Genomic DNA, 23,166 nt, shown 5'->3' with positions numbered 1-23,166 from the left:
AGTTTAAATGAGCCTTAAGAATGAAATTCGACAATACAAGCTTGGAAATATACATAGTTTACTTGGTGACTGAATGGAAATTTAACATTGGGTTTCTGTCTGGTATCACTGTCATGATTGTTCAAAATATTTTGAAGTAAGGTGTCAGGACAGCAATCTGCAAAATAATGTTTGAAACATTATTATTCCGAGAATGTTGTTGGCTTCTACTTAACCCTACCACATTTTCCCCGTGAAAATACCAAGACCCATGAAAAGCTGTGATAAACTAATCAGCAGTTTCTTAAATACTGTAACATGTGTGCGCCTCAGTATGTACAACCCGGCTCTCTTAAATTTCTTGTAGAAATTATGGGGAAGTATCAAGTCAATCATTCATTACTGTAATTAATGTGGAAGCTCTGTAGTCTTCAATATCTGAGCTTTGATTTAATGACACCTGTTTAACAAAACATGTTGATACTGGGCACGTTTTACAATTTTAAACACCTGTTTATATGAAAAGAACATAAGCAGAATATCTAATAATGTGTTAAATACACTTCACAACAGTCTAAAAATGTTATTTATTTATTTACTTAGTTATATGTAAAAACAAATATGATGTAAATTACCAAACGAAAGTGCTGGCATGTTGATAGACACACAAACAAACACAAACATACACACAAAATTCAAGCTTTCGCAACCAACGCTTGCTTCATCAGGAAAGAGGGAAGGAGAGGGAAAGACGAAAGGATGTGGGTTTTAAGGTAGAGGGTAAGGAGTCATTCCAATCCCGGGAGTGGAAAGACTTACCTTAGGGGGAAAAAAGGACAGGTATACACTCGCACACACACACATATCCATCCGCACATACACAGACACAAGCAGACGTCTGCTTGTGTCTGTGTACGGACAGGTATACACTCGTACACATATCCATCCACACATGTTCACTATTAGATTATAAAAGAAATTTGATTTTTCCACACCAGTCTGTGAAATTATGTAATAGCAAATCTAGTTCTGTGTTTGTTCATCTGTATTTAGCTATTTGCTCGTGCACCGAAATCTCTATTTCATTTTCATTTCCTACACTTTCCTATAGATTCACGTGTTAATACTGGATGTATGTGTGTGTGTGTGGGTTTTTTTTTTTTTTTTTTTTTTTTTTTCTTTTTTTTAAATTCTGCTACATATTCAGGTTAATAGATTGTACATATTAATTTCTAATGTATGACATGTTCACTTCAATGTTTAGATCATAACACAACTTCTTTATTTTCATTTTCAACAGTTTTGTGCAAAAGAACATATTAAAGGTGAATGTATAACAAAAATCTGTTGTCTCCTACACACTCTGCTGAATTTTTAGGCCATAAAAGAAAAGTTATTTTCCTTGCATTCATTTCTGTTATCTTTAGACAGAAGAATGTGTTAACACAATGCATTTTTAGGTTTGCCTTATTCACTGCCATACACCAAGTACAGTTCAGGAACCATATTACATTTTGATTGAGTACTGACATGTCCTTCAGAACAACGAATAGCAGAGTATGGAAACAAATCACAGCACTCCCTCCCAAAATGGCAGTTGTGAAGTGATCGTGTAATAGTTATTATTTAAAACTTTTTTTTGTGGGGGGGGAGGCATATAATATGGTGTGCCTAGGAGCACAAAATTTTTAAATCTGCCACTGGGTTTAATATCATGTTGATGATGGGCTCTGTAAGAGATAGTGTAGACGCTTGGATTGGGAAAGGATGCAGAATGAAAACATGCACCTACATTCCAAAACAGCCTTCCTGGCTTTAGTCTTAAGTGATTTACAGTAAGCAAAGCAAACATAAACCTCACTGGCCAGATGGGGATCGGAACCACGATCCTCCTGAATGTAAGTCCAGTGTTATACCGCCTGTGCCTCTTTGCTCAATTTTGTGAAATATGGGTATATCCAATCATGCAATAAAGATCTTCATTATCTGCCATCACTATCACCTCTTTCTTTTATGGGAAAAATATACCATAGTAATAAAAGTAGTAATGATAGTCACTTCCATTATGTGTTTTCCAGGTCTAAGATTTAACTATCTATAGAGTACAGTGTACATACCTCTGTGTGAGAAATATTTTTTAATTCCAGATTTGAAGATATTACTCAAGACAAGGAAATCCTTAAGCTTTCTAGATATCAGAGGTATAAACTTCCAGAACATGTCAGAAATCTTATTTCCCATATGAGCAAGTAAGTACACCTTGAAGATACACCTTAATTAATATAATATAATATAACAAATATAATACATAATTAATCAAAAGAATATCATGTAGATAGAGACAGAAGTTATAATTATTTAACAAAGACCGGTAGCCATATTCACAAATACGAGATTTTGAGTCAGTCACAGTTTGGATTCCACAGAGCACTCTTTACTTCCCACCAACTAAGATTCTTTTGTGGCCTGCCTAAGGCATTCAACTGTGTAAATCACAGTGTTCCTTTATAGAAATGTAAGGTTTATGGCTTTCAGTGTAGTACTGCCAGACACATTTAAAATTAAAAGTGACATACTACCTACCTTTAGGAACTAATAGTTCCTGTAGACCCTGCAATGATGTGCACTTCCTTTTTCAACCTTCCACAACTTATCCCCCTCTCTTCCTTGAGAAAGGGATTGTTAGTAACAAAATTTATGTAGTATGTCCCTGACAGAGTATAAATAGTAGTCTTTACTGGTGAAACAAGCACCATAATCTAGCCCAAAAGAGGGGCAAAAACAGAAGAGACAAGAATGAAATATCAAGAAAAATTATTGATTGGTTCCTGGAAAACAGCCTGTCACCTAACCCAGCTCACTTTTGTCTGTGCAAGGTAGTATATATTATCATCAACAACAGTTGAGCCTATGGGAAAGGAAATATCTAAAACAATGCTCAAAATTCCTGTGAGAGCATAACTGCTCTGATACTGAGATGGATACCACATGTTAAATATCTCCTCAAACACCTGAGGTCCGCAACATTTTTTCTACATGTAACTCTTGTTTAGCAATGAAAGCTTTAGAAAATTGGCTTACTTTGCCTACTTCCATACATGAACATAATATGGAGTAGTTTTCTGCATCATTTCTACACGTAGACACTAAACATTCATTGAACAGAGATCTACCTATGCCCAGTCCTAATACAGGCAACTATTTTTTTTTAAATTATGTACACTGGCAACAGCCCCTCAATAAATTCACTCTCTCCTAAAGATTGTTGTGGAAAGCTGGTCAAAATATGAAAATAATAGTATTTACACATGTTACACTACAAACGAGGCCAAACTCCACTATCCAGAACTCAATCTAACTCTTGCACAAATGTAGCCATCAAAATATTGGACCACCTCTTCATGAATCTGAAGCGTTGGCAGTTACTGGGAGTTTTAAAAATAAATTGACATAATTTCTGCTTGACACTCATTGGTGAATATCTGAATAGATAATATTTTTATGTGGTTGGGTTACGTTTCAGTGATTACACACACAATAATAAGTATGTGAGTAAAATGGAAATCACTTCAATCAGAAAACAGTTTAGAATTTCCATACATTGTCCAAATACAATCCATCAAATGTGCATGCCAATCAAAATTCAGTGCTGCCTCAAATATTTGATCATGCCTCCACCTGCAGCTGGGCATGCACCACTGTGCGCTGTTGTGGACAAGTAGAATCATGATGGTATTGCCAACTGAGGTGGCAGTATAGCATGACTGACAATGTAGGTTTGCCACAATATTTATTAAATTTTATTGTGCATTAAGAATCAAGTAAAACAGTTATAAGTGAACAGCATATTACCATCTCTTGAAGGGGGAAAAGGACACTAGCTAGAACAGTGTGACCACTTACCTAATAGCCTGTATGTCCACCATTGGCACAAACAACAGTAGTTCAGCTACATTTGCCATCCAGACAATCACCAAACTTTGAGACATCAATGTCTCAAAATCTGCTTACTTTGGCTGCTTCCATTCACTTATGTGTTATGGAATAATCTCCTGGGGCACTTCAAAACTCTTGGAAAAAGTCTTGACAAGTCAGAAAAAGGTCGTCCAAATTTTGTGTAGAGTGCCTCCAAGAACCTCACATCGCAACCTTTTTAAGCAAATAGGACTGCTAACCACTACTTTACAATATCTCATTTCAATCATGACATTCATGCTTCACAGTCCTTCTCAATATGAAACTAATGAAACATACCATCATCATAACACAAGAAGGAACTGTGACATACACTGTGACCTGAAAAATTTGAGTCTGGTGCAAAAAGGTGTAAAATACACAAGCACAAAAATCCTTAATGTATCTCCAAGCAGTATCAAATGTCTACAGGGTAAATATATACTATTTAAAAGTATGCTAAAGGAGTTCTTGCTTGAAAAAAAGTTTCTATTCTCTAGAAGTATCCTGTAGCAGAGATAGCTAATATTATTTACTACATATTGTTGTGCGTTCCAGATTCAGTATATCTTGCTGCTGTAATTAGATTAATTGGTGATCTATAAATCTTTTACTCTGTAAAAATTGTTTGGATAAGATATGAAAATAGCACCTTAACCTCTGTGAGTGGAATTAGAACTTACTGATTGCATTACTTTATTATTAGTTTCAATCTGTTTTCTTAATCTTTGTTTTTTGTCTTGCTGGAAACAAATGTAATTATGAATTAAATGTTTTGACTCATTCCACATCCATGCATTTCCATGCAAAAATGGTTCTATGGAATACATATTGCAATAAAAATAAAAGTCATGTCATGGAAGCAATGAGGCCTAGGTAGTCACTGGAGGGATATGGCACCACATCTGCACATACAAGTCACCTAATTCCTGTAAATTCCAGGGAGGGGGCAATAAGCTCTGCTGCTTCAATAACATCCCATGTGTTCAGTTGGTTCAGATCTGACAAGTTGGCGCCCAAAACATCAACTGGAACTCACCACTGTATTCCTTGAACCAGTCCCACACACTCTTGGCCTTGTGACAAGGCGAATTATCACATAGAAAAATGCCACTGCCATCCGGAAACATGGTCATCATGAAGGAGTGTACATGGTCTGCAACCAGTGTACAATACTCCTTGGCTGTCATGGTGGCTTGCACAAGCTCCATTGGACCCATGGATACCCATGTGAATGTTCCCCAGAGAGTAATAGAGCTGCCACTATCTTTTTTCTGTTCCACAGTACAGGTGTCAAGGAGCTGTTCACCCATGAAGAGGACAGATTTGCACCCTCCCATTAGCACGATGAAGAATGCAATAGGATTCCCGAGACCATGCAATGCTCTGACACTGTGCCAACATCCAGTGCTGATGGTCATGTGCCGATTTCAGCTGTAGTTGCCAATGTCTTTGTGTTAACATTGGCACATGCATGAGTTGTCAGGTGTTTAGTGTACTGTGTGTTCAGACATACTGTACTCTGCCCAGCATTAAAGTCTGTTGTTAGTTTCACCACAGTTTGCTGCCTGTCCTGTTTTACCAGTCTGACATCTGTAACAAGCAATGGCCACCCAACCCCACAACATCTGGATGTAGTTTCACCTTGGTTTTGCCACGCATTGAAGACACTCACCACAGTGCTCCTTGAACACTCAACAAGTCATGCAGTTTCCAAAATGTTCATGCTGAGCCTCTGGACCATCCCAATCTGCACTCAGTCAAACTCCTTCCCCATTCTGTGTACCGACAGCATGCTCACTGACACCCCATGCACTGTGTGTGTGTGTGTGTGTGTGTGTGTGTGTGTGTGTGTGTGTGTGTATCTAGCAGTCATTCCTCACCAGGTGACACTGCTATCACCTGGATGGGTTTATATCGATAATAGACCAGTGGTCACAATGTTGTGGCTGATTAGTGTATGTTATTTTTATTACCCATATAGAGCAGATTAGATTAGTACTTGTTCCATAGGTGATGAATACGACATTTCGTAATGATGATAAATAAAAGGTGTCTATACAAGGTATTACATTACAAAAAATATTACATGACACTCATTTCTCTCTCACTCTCTCTCTCTCTCTCTCTCTCTCTCTCTTCTTTTTTTTGGGGGGGTGGGGGGGTGGGGGGGGGGTAAAATGCTGTATGGCTATCTGTCAGACATTTGATGCTATTAGGTAAATGACCAAAGACTTTTGTGGCATCATAGTTTACCCCCTTCTGAGCCAAAGTTAGATTTAACCTCGAGTAGTGAAGATCATCCTTTCTCCTAGTGTTGTAGCCATGTACACTGCTATTACTTTTGAATTCGTTCGGATTGTCAATAACAAATTTCATAAGTGAATATATATATTGTGAGGCTACAGTGAAGATCTCTAGCTCTTTAAATAAGTGTCTGCAGGATGATCTAGGATGAGCTCCAGCAATTATTCTGATTACACGCTTTTGTGCAATGAATACTCTTTTACTCAATGATGAGTTACCCCAGAATATGATGCCATACGAAAGCAGAGAATGAAAATAGGCTTGGTTAGCTAATTTACTCAGATGTATATCTCCAAAATTTGCAGTGACCCTAATAGCATAAGTAGCTGAACTCAAACATTTCAGCAGATCCTCAGTGTGCTTTTTCCAGTTCAACCAATCATCAACACATACACCTAGAAATTTTGAATATTCTACCTTAGCTACCGATTGAAGTCTGTATTTATTAATGGTGTCATTCCATTTACTGTGGGGAGCTGTATGTACTGTGTTTTGTCAAAGTTTAATGAGAGCCCATTTGCAGAGAACCACTTAACGATTTTCTGGAAAACATCATTTATAATTTCACCAGTTAATTCTTGTCTGTTGGGTGTGATAGCTGTACTTGTATCATCGGCAAAAAGTACCAGCTTTGCATCTTCATGAATATAGAATGGCAAGCCATTAATATATATTAAGAACAGCAGAGGACCCAAGACCGAACCCTGTGGCATCCCATTCTTAATTGTTCCCAAGTTTGAGAAATCACCAGTTTTTTGCTTATTATGTGAACTGTTTATTTCAACTTTCTGCACACTTCCAGTTAGGTATGATTTAAACCATTTGAGCACTGTCCCATTCATACCACAGTACTTGAGCTTATCTAGAAGTATTCCATGATTTACACAATCAAAAGCCTTTGACAGATCACAAAAAATCCCAACGGGTGACCTCCGGTTACTCAGAGCATTTAATATTTCATTAGTGAAAGTATATATAGCATTTTCTGTTGAAAAACCCTTCTGAAAACCAAACTGACATTTTGTTAAAACTTTATTTTTACAAAGGTGTGAAGCTACTCTACAATACATTACTTTTTCAAGAATTTTGCATAAGGCAGTCAGAAGAGAGATTGGGCGGTAGTTGTTGACATCAGACGTATCCCCTTTTTTATGCAGTGGTTTAACAATGGCACGCTTCAGTCTATCTGAGAAAATACCCTGCTTCAGAGAGCTATTACATATGTGGCTAAGAATTTCTTGGGAACAAGCTTTTATTATCCTGCTGGAAATGCCATCAATTCCATGTGAGCTTTTATTCTTGAGAGAGTTTATTATCTTCCTAATTTCAGAAGGAGAGGTGGGTGGAATTTCAATTGTATCAAATGGTGTGGGTAAGGCCTCTTCCATCAACTGCCTTGCTTCTTCTAATGAACATTTAGGTCCTATTTTCTCTACAACATTAAAAAAATGATTATTAAAAATGTTTTCAACTTCCAGCTTGTTGTTTATCAAGTTTCCATTCGCTTTGATGATGATGCTGTCATCCTGTACTCTTGGTTGCCCTGTCCTCCTTGTAATAATGTTCCAAATTGTTTTGATTTTGCTATCAGAGGTATTAATCTCAGACATAATGCACATGCTTCTGGACTTTTTAGTAACCTTTCTTAATGTGGCACAGTAGTTTTTTATAATATTTGGCTGTTTCTGGGTCATTACTCTTTCTTGTTGTTAGATACAGTTCCCTTTTGTGGTTACAAGATATTTTTATTCCTTTAGTAAGCCAAGATTTTTTGCACGGTTTCTTATAATTAGATTTAACTACTTTTTTGGGGAAACAGTTTTCAAATTCTCTTACAAGTGTACCATGAAACAAGTTATATTTTAAATTAGCACTGTTTTCCTTGTACACCTCATCCCAGTCATGCAAATAACTCACTAGAAAAATAGCAAAAGGTCCTTTAACTATAACTGAAACAAAAGAAAATGAACTATCAAATATAATAATGCAGTTATTAAGGAAAAGGTAAGAGTTTAAAGCAAACAATAAAGACAATGATAGATCATGCTGAATTAATGAAAATTATTCAGATATATCAAATTATTCAGATGTATCAGTAAAATGATGTCAGAAGATACAATGAAAATCTAGTGAGATGAACATCTACATCTATACTCAGTAAACCACTGTGAAGTGTGTGGCAGAGGCCATTTTCCTATTGTACCAATTATTACTGATTTTTCCCAGTCAACACACAGACAGAACCTGGGAAGAATGGTCTGTGTGTTCTGTGAGTAATCTAACCTTGTCACCATGACCCCAATGGGGGCAGTATGCAGTTGGTTGTAGTACATCCTTAGAGTCACAATTTAAACCCAGTTCTTGAGATTAGCAGACTTTCTCAGGATAGTTTCTGTTTTTCTTCATGAGTCTGCCAGTTCAGTTCTTTCATCATATCTATGGCACTCTCCTGCAGGTCAAACAAACCTGTGGCCATTTGTACTGCCCTTCTCTGTATATGTTCAGTTTTCCATTTTAGTCCTATTTGATATGGGTCCCCAGCTCTTGGCCAACAAGACCTTTGTCAAAATCAGACAATATACACACATGCATACACTCATGCAAATGCATCTCACAAACACACACAACCACACCACAACCATTGCCAGACTGGCTCCATTTTTTTTTCCACAGGTATGATTAAAGCTGGATACAAAGTAACACAAAAGAAACTTGCTAAACAATCTGCAGAGGATTAGAATTACACAATACTGAATCTGCTTTAGTTCTGCTTAACAAGAATGGAAGCTGACAACATGCAACTTACCTGCCTCCTTCAGAATTTACTATCTGTTCACCAACTACACACAGAAAACATTGATGTTTAATGAAGGAAAGCAGCCAGTTAGCTCTAAATATATCAACATATTGTTTCAGATTTCAAGACAGTTTCTAATTCTGTTTCAACAAAGTCTATACTAAGCCCTTGAGAAGTTCAATATACTTAAAAATGCATACATCAATACTACTACTTCCATCAGGCATAATAAGGATAATGGTACATTCAGAATTGAAAAAGGAGTCACACTAGGTGCAACCCTATAGAAACTTTGCATCACTAAACTTGGAAAAAGAAGAAGGAATGTATTTCAAAGAAAAGTATGTGAACCATCTTCATTTTACTGGTAAGATGGAACTCAATACATTAGGTTTGAAAGCAGGCCTGAAAATCAATTACAATAAGACCAAAATGACGTAAATCAATAGTTCTTACAGAACAAATTAACAATGAAGTCATAGAATCATTTGATGAATTTTTATATGAAAACATCAACTGGATGGTCAGTAAAAGAAATAAATTTAAGAGCAACAAAGATAATAAAACTTATTAAATATGATATTTTTAAAAACTTCCCAGCATGTCTGAAATCTAAATTTTTCAACATACACAGTTTTACAGTGAATTACCAATTGTGCTTTATAGCAGTAACATGTGGACTTTTAATATGAAAACAATTAAAAAACTGGGCACTGCTCAGTAACCAATGAGGAAGTCATCAGTCTTCTGACTGGTTTGGTGTGGCCCACAACAAATTCCTCTCTTATGCCAACCTTTTCATCTCAGAGTAGCAATTATTTGCTGGATGTATTCCAGTTTCTGTATTCTTCTAAAGTTTTTACTATCTACAGCTCTCTCTACTACTGTGGAAGCTATTTCCTGATGACTTAACAGATGTCTGTCATCCTGTCCCGTCTTGTTGTCAGTGTTTTCCATATATCCCTTTCCTCACTGATTCTGCACAGAACTTTCTCATTTCTTGCCTTAGCAGTTCACCTAATTTTCAGCATTCATCTGTAGCACCATGTTTCATATTATTCGATTCTCTTCTGTTCCAGTTTTCTCATGATCCTTGTTTCACTACCATATAATACTGTGCTCCAAACATACATTATCAGAAATTTCTCAAACATTTGACACCAGTAGACTTCTCTTGGCCAGGAATGTCCTTTTTGCCAGTGCTGTTCTGCTTTTATACTTCATGATCCCCAATTCTGATGTTAAGTTTATTGCTGTTCTTGTTTCTGCTACTTCTTATTTTTTGATTTACTCTCAATCCATATTCTGTACTCATTAGACTGTTCATTCCATTGAACAGATCCTGTAATTCATCTTCACTTTCACTGAGGATAGCAATGTCATCAGTGAATCTTTTCATTAATATTCATTCACCTTGAATTTTAATCCTACTTCTAAACCTTTCTTTTGTTTCCATCATTGTTTCTTTGATGTGTAGATTGAACAGTAGGGGCAAAAGACTACATCACTGACTTACACCCATTTTAATCCAAGCACTTTGTTCCTGGTCTTCTGCTCCTCTGTTCCCTCTTGGGTCTTGTACATATCATATATTACCCACCTATCCCTATAGCTTAGCCCTATTTTATTAAGAATTGTGAACATCTTGCACCATTTTACATTGTTGAACATTTTCGATAGATTGAAGAATCCTATGAATGCATCTTGATTCTTCTTCAGTCTTGCTTCCATTACCAACCAAAGTCAGAATTATCTCACTGTTCCCTTTACCATTCCTAAAATCAAACTGAACATCTAAAAGCTCCTCAATTTTCTTTTCCATTTCTTATCAGAAACATGGATGCATAAGCTGTTAAACTGATTGTGCGATAACTCCACATTTGTCAGTTCTTGCTATTTTTGGAAGTGTGTGGAGAATGCATTTCCAAAAGTCTGACAGTATATCACCAGTCTCATACATCCTACACACCATTGTGAATAGTTTTTTTCCAGTTCCCCAGTGATTTTAGAAATTCTGATGGAATGCTAACCACACCTTCTACCTTATTTGATCTTACATCATCCAAAGCTCTTTTAAATTATGATTATCATATTCAATCCCCTATCTCTTCCCTGTCAGCTCCTGTTTTCTCTTCTATCGCATCATCATACAAGCCTTCAGTGTGCTCTTTCCACCTATCTGCTCCTCCTCTGCATTTAAGAGTCAAAGTCCCATTTTATGCTTAATGTTACCATCCTTGCTTTTAATTTCATTGAATGTTGCTTTGATTTTTCTGTATGTTGAGTCAGTCTTTTGAATAAAAGTTTCTTTTTTAATTTCTTCATATTTTTCATGCAGTCATTTCACTTTAGCATTCCTGCACTTCCTGTTTATTTCACTCCTAAGTCAGTTGTACTTTGTATTCCTGAATTTCCCTGAGCATCTTTGTACTTCCTTCTTTCATTGATCAGCTGAAGTATATCTTCTGTCATCTATGTTTTTCTCACAGTTACTTTCCTTGTACCTATGTTTCTTTTTTCAACTTCTGTGATTGCCATATTTAGAGGTGTCCATTCCTAGTCAACTGAACTTCCTACTGAGGTATTAATTATCGCAGAAGCTGTAGCCTCTGAGGACTTCAAGCATACTTCTCCATTCAGTAGTACTACTGTATCCCACTTCTTTGTGCAGTGATTCTTCATGAATTGACTTCTAAACTCCAGGATATTCTTCATCATTGCTAAATTGTGACCTGAGTCTGTATCTGCTCCTGGGTATGCCTTACAGTCAGTGGTGGAGATGGAAAAACCTCAAGGAGAGGGCACTAAAGATATCATCATGGTTGATAGTTGTGCTAATTACACAGAATGCCAGTCTTGCATGTGCATTAGTGCAGTATTCCAGGCGCATACGTAGTAAAAAGGATCCATTAATATTGAGTTTTGATGAGTGAGTTTGTGAGTCTCAAAATGTTACATAAGTGGCCGTATCACTTGATTGCATTGAATTAGAAGCTTCAATCTTTTACCCTGCCAAGGGTCCATTGGCCTTAGTAAGTGACATAAATTTCAATATCATACCTTTACCAGTTCCTGAAAAGAAGGGTTTTTAACAGTCGGACAGACAGGCAGAAAAGCAGATGGACCACTAAGTGATTCTATAATGGTTCCATTTTTACTATTCAGCAAATAGTCCATATTTATAATGCTACATATCAAAGGTTCTCTGTACATGAAAACAGTAGAATATTCATGACTTTTCTTGTACAAATGTCAGACAGAATAACATATCGAGATCACTAGAATGGCCACGACTTTTCTCGTAGGTACGTGTTAGCTATCTGTGTGCCAGACAGAAATGTATAAAATACAATGATGTGGATGCACATGATACATAGGAAAGTACAATTACTTGATAACCCGATTCAGTCCAGTCGACCGATGAAAGAAATGAACGAATATCGTGCGAGCTGACTGGCGGGGGCAGCGCGGGTGGAAATGTGGGCAGCCGCCCAAGAAGTGTGCGCGCGCCCCATGCACCTCCCATATGTATCCGCCACTGCTTACAGTCCAATATCTGTTTTTGGAATCTCTGCCTGACCATGATGATATATATCCGGAACTTTCCCATAGCTTTCGACCTTTCCCAAGTATACCTCCTCCTCTTGTGATTCTTGAACAGGCTGTTCACAAATACTAGCTTAAATTTATTGCAGAACTCAATTGGTCTATGTCCTCTCTCATTTCTACTTCCAATCCCATATCCTCCCATAATCTTTCTTCTACTACTTACCCTGTAACTGCATTCCAATCCACCATGACTGTTGAATTTGCATCTCCCTTTACATATTTAATTATTCATTCAATATCCTCATATACTTTCTCTGTCTGTGGCTCCTTAAAATCAGCAAAGTGCTTGTATAACGGGACACTTCATCATCTCTTCATCGTCTGCTTGCATCAGCATGTATAGTCATTTTTGGTTAGCTATCATTCTGATGAGATCAAGCATCTCACTGAACTATTCACAGTAACTCACTTTCTGCCCTACCTTCCTATTTGTAATGAACCGTACACCTGTTAAACCATTTTCTGCTGCTGTTGATATTATCCTACACTTGCCTAACAAGAAAGCCTTGTCTTCTTTGCATTTCATCCATTTCATTTCAGTGACTCTCACGACATTTAGATTGAGCCTTTGTTTTTCCCTTTTCAGATTTCTTAGCTACCTGCCATGTTCAAACTTCTGGCATTCTGTGCCCCAGTTCATAGGACTTCTTTACCTTTTCATTGATTATTCTGTCATTTTTCATGGTCACTTCCCCCTTGGCAGTCCTCTCCTGGAGATCTGAATGGGGGCTAGTCTGTAATCTTTTGCCGAAGAAGAGATCACCATGATACATTGCCAATTACAGGCAGCATGTTGTGTGCATACACGTTATGTGTCTTTAATGCAGTGGTTTCTGCATCCTCATGCTGTTGATCATTGCCAGATCTTCTGCATTTTAGGAGCATTTTCCCACCCCAAAAGCAAGAGAATGCCATAAACTTCTGTCCACTTCTCTGCACTCCTTAACAAGGCCATTGGCAGAACGGAGTGACTTCTTATGGCAGAAGTCTTCAGACACCGTTGCTGATGATTTTTATTCCAAATTTAAGCAATGGTGAGTTTTGAACCTGGAATCCAGGTTCTTTTGATCAGAAGTCAAAGACGCTGCTCTTAGCCCACAGGTGAGTGAGACTCTGCCCGTCATCACCCTCTTGTAACTCAAAGTCGATTAATTAATTTTGAAGTAAATTTAAATGTGGGTGGCTTGTCACAATTTCACAGCACTTGGCATGGTGAGATAGTGAGACATTGTCGAGAGAGGTAGCAAGGTAGAATTTGAATAAACAGTTTTCATAACACTCATCTTTTATTGTTCTTTGTTGTTGAAAGTTGTAGGCTCATAGTCCATTCTGAGATGCAACTTTATATACTGATCTAGAGGACGCTCAGATTCATTTTGTGAAATAATATGGACACTGGTGGAGTTTCTGTTATTGAATAGATATATTTTTAGTCATTTCACTTCACAGTACAAATTAACATCAGCCACCATGTTAACACAACAAACACATAAACTGTGCTACTACTCGTACTCCCAACTCATACTGAACAAGAACAAAGATTTACCTAGAACAACATGTAGCAAAGAAAATACGGTCATATATCAGTCTATAAAAGACCTCTATAAAAAACCCTCAGTCTGAAGATGTCCAACATGCTGATGAGATGCATGATTGTTGAGGTATAACAGTCATTAGTGGGCAAACTCTGGGAAACCTGCCACTCCTCAGTTTCACAAGGCTTACCTAGGCTCTCTGGGCTCTGCCTAGGTGGACTTTTATTTAGCTAGCTGCTTGTGGGACTGAAATGGACCCTTCAATATTTTCGTTTCCTTCTCTCAGTAGAAAGGTTCAGTCACTGATAGGTACCAACACCTAATCTAACAAGAGGGATCATGTAGCCAGTCCTCCTGACTCAGGAGTATTGTCTCAAGTAACAGAATGCATGTTGGTCATCAGAATGTGTTTTTAGTAGTGAAAAGAAAAGAGGGTAGATTTGAGAAGGTTTTCCCCTTCTTTATACAAAAGAATTAGAAGGAATCTGTGGCTCCTTAAAATCAATAAAGTGCTTGCACAGTGGGACACTGCTAGCAGAAACTTCAAATTTCCAGCAAACTACTAACGTCCAAAAAGCTAAATGCCTTGTGGATTATGCCATAGACACTGAACTGTGCAGCACCTTGAGTTACAGAAATGGTGTTGTGACTTTCAGGGATCTAGTCGACATTCCCAAGGTGGAACTGCAAGGTGAGTGGTTTCCAGAAGTTATAGTCAATGTGCAAAACATCATGAAGAGGGTGTATGGGGATCTTGTCAAATTCAACGCCTTTTTCCAACATTCGATAGTACAAAACTTCTTGAGCACATTAAGGTAGGTTTCCTTCTTCTACATATGAGGCCATGTGTCCCCAGCCCAATGCACTGTTTCAAATGCCAGCACTTTGAGCATACTATTATTGGGTGTAAGGGAGAAGCCACTTGTGGCAAATGTGGTAAGGCCAACCACAAAGCAGTCAGTTGTTCACCTCCTTTGAAGTGTGTGAATTGCTGTGGGGCTCACTCTGTGTAGAAGATTGAAAGATACAAGAGTTTAAGACTATAAAGTGTATCCCATATAATGAGGCCAGAAAGGGTATAAAGCCATGTTGCCCCCAACGTATGCCATTTCATTTGCTTCGGTTCTTAAGCAGCCACTGCTGGAAGCTGATGCTGCCACACAAACAGAGGTTACTAGTGTCAGCACTAGTACCTGTGCTTGTCAATGCACTTGTGCTGCTGCAGTCATTTCAAAACTTGTCCCTTTCCCATAACTTCAGAAAAGGCAACTGTTGCAAATGTTGTGGAACGCGCTGCTCCTCGAAAGACTCCATCTGGTCCAAAGTCCAGTGCTGTCACTATCACTTCTGCAGTTGTGACTGAAAAGCCTATTCAACCAAAAAATCAAAGCTGAAGATAAGGAATCACCCACTGCTAGAGGCAGGAAGTACACAGTCTGACAGTGTCAATATCATCCTGTCATAAGCCTCTCTCGATTCTTCTTCAGAGGCTATGGACCTTAATGTCAGACTGGGGTGCTCATCTCTCCGAAAGACTGAGCCTCCACCCACTGTGAGCTGCCTTCCCCGACAGAAAGTCAAGATGAAAGTTCTAAACCCCATGACAGATGGCTCCCTTCCTACAGTGGGACACCGATTGGTTCAGGACACTTGTGGAGGAACTAAACTCCTAGCACAGGCATGCCCCTGTGCTTGTGTTTACAAGAAACACATTTTAAAGCCACTGATGCTCCTGTGCTAAGGGGCTATGCTCTTCACTTAAAGGATGACCTGACTGAGGACAGAGCCAAGGGAGGGGTTACTGTGTTTGTCAATAACACGCACCACTCCTGTGCTCTCTCCTTGGTTACTGATTTACAAGCAGTAGCCTTTACTGTTCATGTGGGTCAGAAGATCACTATCCGCTCACTCTACTTACCTCTGAAGGATGCAATAAACTCTGAGGCTCTCACAGGTCTTATTGAACAAATCTGCCACCCATTTATTCTACAGGGTGATTTCAATGTCCATAATGTATTATGTGGCTCATGCTGTACTTGCTGTAGGGATCAAGGCTTGGAGAAACTCATTCTCTCAAGAGCTGTGCATCCTCAATACAGGCAGCCCCTTTCATTTCTTGGCTGCTACTTGATTGTCCTCAGCCACTGACCTCTTAGTCTGCTCTCCCAACCTTGCAGATTCAGCTCAGTGGGAAGCAACTAACGACATTCATTCTGGTGACCACTTCCCACTGTGGATCCACCTACTCAGCGGTGGTTTATTTCAAGAAAAGCAACTGAAATGGATGGTGACCAGGGCTAAATGGACACTGTTCAGCCAGCTGGCTGTGTCATCATGACACTGTCCAGGAGTGGGTCGACCACATCACACAAGTGATCGATAATGCTGCTGAGTTATTAAAGAAAAAGTCCTCAGGTCATCTTAGCAGGCAACCTACTCCTTAGTGGACTGGTGAGTGCTGCTCAGCAATCCAGGACAGGCATGCAGCTCTCTGTTTAAGTACTGATTGACCACAGACAATGTCACAGCATTTCAGGTCATGAGGGCCAAGGCTCTACACATAATTAAGGTGAGCAAGAAAAGGTCATGGCAAGTGTTCCTGGAGTCCATCAACCATTCCACTTGGCCTGCAAAAGTATAGGGAGCCATCAGGGAGATTTCCAGTAAACACAGTTGTTTACCCATAGAAGCAGTGCTGAAGCAGGGGTGTCTCCAAATAATACCAAAAGACATTGGCTTATGATGACAGAGCATTTTGCACTGACTACTGCTGGTGCCAGGCAGGATCTGGCATTTTGTTGCTACATATGACTGCAGAGAGGAGCAAGCCAGATTTCAGATTCCATCACTCTAAGTCTCACAACTGCCATTTCTCCATGTGGGGTCTGGAATTGGCATTGTCTGACACACGTAACACTGCACCTGGTCACTACCAAATCCAGTACTGCATGCTTCAACATTTGTCAGCCTCATCAAAGGAAATCCTCCTCAAATGTTTTAATTTGATATGGCAGACAGGCCAGTTTCCCAGCTCATGCACAGAGGCTATTTTGATACCTCTCCTCAAGCCAGGAAAGGACTGCACATGTCCCAGTAGTTACTGGAGCTTAGCCTTAATGAGATGTGTTGGAAAAACTCTGGAGTGAATGGTTAACCATTGGCTGGTCTGGTTGTTAGAGAAGAGGCAACTCCTTAGCCACTCTGAAGTGTGGATTCTGGAGATTTCAACATGACCTGACTACTAGAGGCAGCTATTCAGCAGGTTTTCCTATGTAAACATCAATGTCTGGGTATATTATTTGATATCAGTAAGGTGTATGACACTACTTGGAGACACAGTATTCTCATGCAACTCCATCAATGTGGCTTTCATGGCCAGCCCCATCTTCATATGGTCCCTTCTGTCTTAAGCACTTTTTAGGTCCTGAGTTGGTGACATGCTGTTGGATCATTTTGAGCATGAGAACAGTGTTCCCCAGGGCAGTGATTTAAATGCTACCCTCTTTGCCATAGCCATAAAGAGTATAATGTCTACTGTATGGAGTGCTCTTTATTTGTGGTTGATTTTGCTGTTTTCTGTTTCTCCTCTGGTATTGTAACACTGACCTCTCAGTTGCAACTTACAGTGCAGAGGTTAGAGGAGTGGTCTGCAAAGACAGGTTTTCAGTTTTCTGAAATAAATCTCTGTGTGTTCATTTTAATCATTCTCATCATATTTTTAATGTAGCTGATTTGCAGATGAGGGATACCATTATACATTTTAGAGACTGAATGAGATTTATAGACCTCATTTTTGGCTCCAAACTTCCGTGGTTTCACACCTGAGAGTCTGAAAGCTACAACCCAGAAGGAATTGAATATCATGAAGTGCCTTAGCCGCAGGTCTTGGGGAGCAGAGTGTGTCTGTTGCATTTTCATAGAGCTTTTGTGTGTTCATATCTAGACCGTGAATGTATAGTGTACTGGTCAGCAAGAACTTCTTACCTAAAGATTATTGATGCTATCGACCATGAGGGGATTAGGCTAGCCATAGGTGCTTACAGCACTAGCTCCATTCTCAGTCCATAAGCCTATTTGCCTAGGCTGGATAACCACCACTCATTATCCGGTGGCAGCTCTTCAAGATGCATCAGGTATGTAAATTCCTCACAGCTCATCAGAATACCATGCTATTGTTTGTCCATTCTGGAATGCCTTTTCTCTGATCATCTGTGAACAACAACGTCACTTGTGATCCATGTGTGGCATGCACTGGAGTCACTTGGCGTGGAGCAAGTACAACCCCACATCCAGAGTTTTAACCATCCGCCACCCTGGTTACTGCAGAGGCCCAGATTAATTTTAGATTTAGTGCAGTACTGGAGAGATTGGACTCCTGCATATGTTTTTAATACTTTATTTACTGTCATTTTAACTGAGCACCACAATTATACAGCTGCCTTTATGGATGATTCAAAACAGGGGGATTCTGTTTGTTGCTCTGTTTTCCCTGATTGTGTCTTCAAGGTCTGACTGCCTCAAGACATTACTGTCTGTGACACAGAAATGTATATGATCTCGCAGGCACTGGAGCAGATTAGCCATGCCTGTTTGTACTGATTCTCTGAGTGCCCCTCAGTCTCTACAGTGCATGTATCCAGCAGATAAAGTAGTCCAAAATATCCAAGATGCACTTCTTCAACAACAGTGGCAGGGGAAGGAGGTGTTTCTCTGTTGGGTACCGGGACAAATGTGTATTGCAGGGATCAAAAGGGCAGAGCACTCAAGGAGGCATGTAGTTATTTCAGTGTGCTATCCCCCTGCATGCTATCGCCTAACTATTGAGGTACAGAGTTATGTGTTGATGGGAAAATGAGTGGCTGGAGGTGGCTGATGATATTCTGCATCTAGTGGAACCCATTACACAGCAATGGTGTACCTCCTTTCAGCCATGAAGATGGGATTAGGTCCTGCTTACTCATGTGAGGTCTGGAATTGGCATTGTCTGGTACATGTGATACTGCACCTGGTCATGACCAAATCCAGTGTATGGAGTTTGTGGTGTATTGAGCAAAACATGGGTGATCTACTGAAAAAGAATGCCAACAATTTGGCTGAATGGAAGAAAGTATCCAACAAATAGAATGCATTAGGTGCAAAAATGCCACTGACAGTAAATGATACAAGGTTTGAGACTGTAAACAAATTTAATATGCTCTGTTCTAGTAACAGTTTTCCAGTGAGTGGCTCAGAACTAAAGCTGAATTCGAATGTTAAAGTGACATTCGATCTGCCAAAGCCTGAACTTCCAGCTCCGGGAAGAGAAATTTCTGCTGTGAATAAAACAACAAAGTGTGTTCATATTTTTGCAGACAGTCATGGAAGAGATATGGCCAAAATGCTAAAAAACAGTTTTTATAGTGCTGATTCTTGTGGATTCATGAAACCTGGTGCAAAAATTCAGGAAGTCGTAGCAGGCTGTGATCCTGACAGAGTAAAAAATGATTATGTGATTATAATAGGTAGTTTGAACAATGTAGCCTGCAATGAAGGTTTTGATGTTACATGATAACTCAAGGAGAAATTAATGGTGCTTCAGCTTTCTATGGTGTTTATTGTGAACATTCAAAAGAGACGACTTAATCCCACAGTCCTGTGTAAAATGAAACTGTCTCTCAAACAAACTCTAAATTAGCAAAGACTTGCAAACAATTTAGCAATACTTGTGTTGTGGATACGAGCAATTTTCAAAGAGAGTCGTTTACCAGACATGGCATGCACCTTAACAGGTCAGGTAAACAAACCTTAGGTACTCTTTTAAATGCAGCAATCATGAAAGAAATCAACAAAATATCTCCTCACTTGAAACCTATTCCCCTTAAGTGGCTCCAGCAATCCCAAACAGTAGCAGCTGATCAACACTGCCTGAGGAGGAGCCAAAGGCTACGTACAGCTGCTTCACTTAGTGATGATTTTTTATGGCACCAAATGAAGAAAAGGAAGAGATTGTGCAAGATCAGCCTGAAAAAATTGCAGATAAGTGTCAAAAATCAGCAACAAAGCAGCACTTCACCAGGTATTGGCAAAATAACAAATACTTGCCAAACTTTCAAGAAAATGAGTCAAAACATTCAGTGCCTCAAGAATAAAGTGTTATAATTAGAAGTCATCATAAACAAATTTGTAGATATCTCTTGTATTTGTCTATCAGAACATTGGTGCAGGGTCAGTGAATTAAGTCTTATAAATATAAGCAATTTTGAATTAGCATCTCATTATTGCTGCAGTGTTTGTAAAAATGGTGGAGTATGCATATACACTAGGACTGGGCTGCAATATAAAGTTAGATCTGAAACAAACCATCTAAATATCAAGAAACATTTTGAATCATATGACATAGAGCTAAAATCTGAGGAGAAGCATAAAAATCTAATTGTCATATCAATATACAGGTCACCACTAGGTGACAAAAACATATTTTTTTAAAATTTGGAAGCAGTGCTAAACATTTTGTATAACAATGAAGTGAACTTATTACTATGTGGGGATTTTAACATCATCTTGTTAATTGAAAATGAAGAAAAAAGACAGCTTTTGAGTATCCTAAACAGCTTTCACATGAAACCACTCTTCATAGACCCCACTAGAATAATGGAGTCATCTTCGTCCCTATTAGATAATATCTTTACAAACATAGAAAATGATGTTATGGGGGCACAAAATGTAAACTTAGCTCTTTCAGACTACAACACACTAGTAACATGCACAAATTCTTCTGTGCCTGAGGTTGTTAAATACAAGTGGGAACATAAAAGGCATTTCTGCCCAGAAAATGTTAATATTTTTATCCAATCATTAGAAAAGAAACTTGAGAAGATGTGTACTCAAAATCATCAACTGATGAATCATTCAATGCATTTTATGATACTTTCATGTCCATATTTGATATGCGTTTTCCAAAAAAACTGACAAGAATTAATGTCATGCCAAGAAACTGCAACCAGTGGATAACACATGTTATCAGAGTATCCAGTCAAAAGCTAAAACTTCTCAATCAACTGAGAAAAGACAACCAAGATGAACACTTTGCAGAATATGTTAAGACATATAAAAAAATTTATAAGAAAATAATTAAAACAGCCAAAACAATGCACAATGACAAAGTAATCATAGGGACACAAACAACTTGAAAGCAATATGGAATATAGTAAAAAAGGAAGCAAACAAAAGTCTTAAAAAGCAAGATGACATTCTATTAAAAGATGATCATGGTGTGTTACTCAGAAATGGTACTCTAGCAAATTACATAAATGACTATCTCTTGAACACTCCAGTCAATCTGAGTAAAAATTTTGCTAGTAATAGTAGTACCACAGTTCAAAGCGAGCGAAGTGGTAATTCAATATTGCTATGTCCCACAAATAAATTAGAAGTTCTTAAGATATTAAAAACAATGAAGAATAAACTGTCCTCTGGAATTGATGAGTTACCAGATTCAGTCATAATTAAATGCGCTAGTGTCATAGCAGAACAACTGTCACATATCATAAACATATCATTAACAGAAGGGGCGTTCCCACAAAGATTAAAAATTTCAAAAATAAAACCATTGTATAAAAAGGGTAATATATATGAAGTGGAAAACTATAGATCAATAGCTTTGTTATCTGTATTTTCAAAAATAATAGAGACTGTCATGAAAAATATAATCACAAATTACCTCTTGTCTGTAAACCAACACGGTTTTCGCACAGGCATGAGTACGGAAACAACAATTACCCAATTCATTGAAAACATTGTAATAGGACTTGACAGTAATAACAGTACAGTAGGAATAAACTTGGACTTATCTAATGCATTCAATACTGTTGATTATGATATCTTGCTAGACAAACTAGAAGCTATAGGTATACAAGTAGTTGCATTAAAATGGTTTCAGTCATATCTCCACAATAGAAAACAGGTAGTAGAAATCATCTCAGCAAACAATAAAAACCAAAGATTGTGTACAGATAGGACATACAGACTGTACCAGTCAGAGCATCTAAAGACAGCATTCTAGGACCTCTCTTATTTCTTACATATCTTAATGATATCAAGATCCCAATCAGTGGCACACACATAACTTTTGTGGAGTCGATAGTTCTTATTGACCACAAAACTTAATATCTCTGAACTCTAAGTGCTCTGTCGAGCCTCTATCTTGAACGACATGGGTTGTGCAGGCGGAGTGGCGAGAGGCAGGTCCACTTCGTAGTCAGTCAGCCACCGTAGCCGGATGAGACAGCGGCCGGCCTGGGAGTAAGTGGGTAGGGAGGTCCACAGCGTGGTGGAGGCGTGTGTGGCCCTTAAGTGCATCGAGCGGCACATAGAACTGCTCTGTCACACTCACGTGGGAGTGTGAAATTGTGTGCAAAGTTGACGTGTAAGGGACCATCTGATGGCGGGACCTCGGTATCTGTCAAAAGAATGAGCACTCAGTTGTCGAACATCACTATAGAAACTGAACCAGAGGCTCAGGTGGTTCTGTGACTGTGTTGGCTGCAGACTCCTTGACATGCACCATGGGGTGGTGAGTTTCTGGGTTCTGCTTAATAGGTCAGGAGTCCACTATACACAGGCAGTGGCTACACAAGTAGCGGGGGCTGTCTGGAAGGGAACAGGTGATTTTTTAGGTTAGAGGGTCTCAGGAAACCACATAAAGGGTATCTGTCTAAAAGGGTGCAGGTGAAACACAGTGACGGAAATTGTGCGCTTAGGCAGGCGCACCACAGGTACGTCCATCCGAGTGTGCAAGAACGTGGTGAGGACAAAATAGTGGGCTCCTAGGCCCAGCATTCGGAGGCATTGGTCACCTCAGACACACCTGCAGTCAGGCCTCAACTACTGGAGATGACAGTAGCTGTGTGTGTGGGCATCCAGTTATTATTGCTGTCACCATTTGCTAATATGCTTGTTATAACTGTTTCACATCCACATCCCATAAACTCCTTTCTCTCTTCTGCC

The 23,166-nt window shown here is 38.8% G+C and overlaps 1 protein-coding gene across 1 annotated transcript in view; it reads left to right on the top strand.

The window, feature by feature from the left end:
• LOC124803037 overlaps positions 1–23,166 on the top strand; it is a 68,097-nt gene that overhangs the window by 30,661 nt on the left and 14,270 nt on the right. The window contains exon 4 of the mRNA XM_047264152.1: positions 2,127–2,228. Coding sequence (XP_047120108.1) covers positions 2,127–2,228 — 102 coding nt within the window. The remainder of the gene's footprint in view (positions 1–2,126; positions 2,229–23,166) is intronic.

Source organism: Schistocerca piceifrons, chromosome 6 (assembly GCF_021461385.2).
Source record: "Schistocerca piceifrons isolate TAMUIC-IGC-003096 chromosome 6, iqSchPice1.1, whole genome shotgun sequence".
In the NCBI taxonomy this organism is placed as follows: Eukaryota; Metazoa; Arthropoda; class Insecta; order Orthoptera; family Acrididae; genus Schistocerca; species Schistocerca piceifrons.
This window is presented reverse-complemented; position numbering and strand designations above follow the sequence as displayed.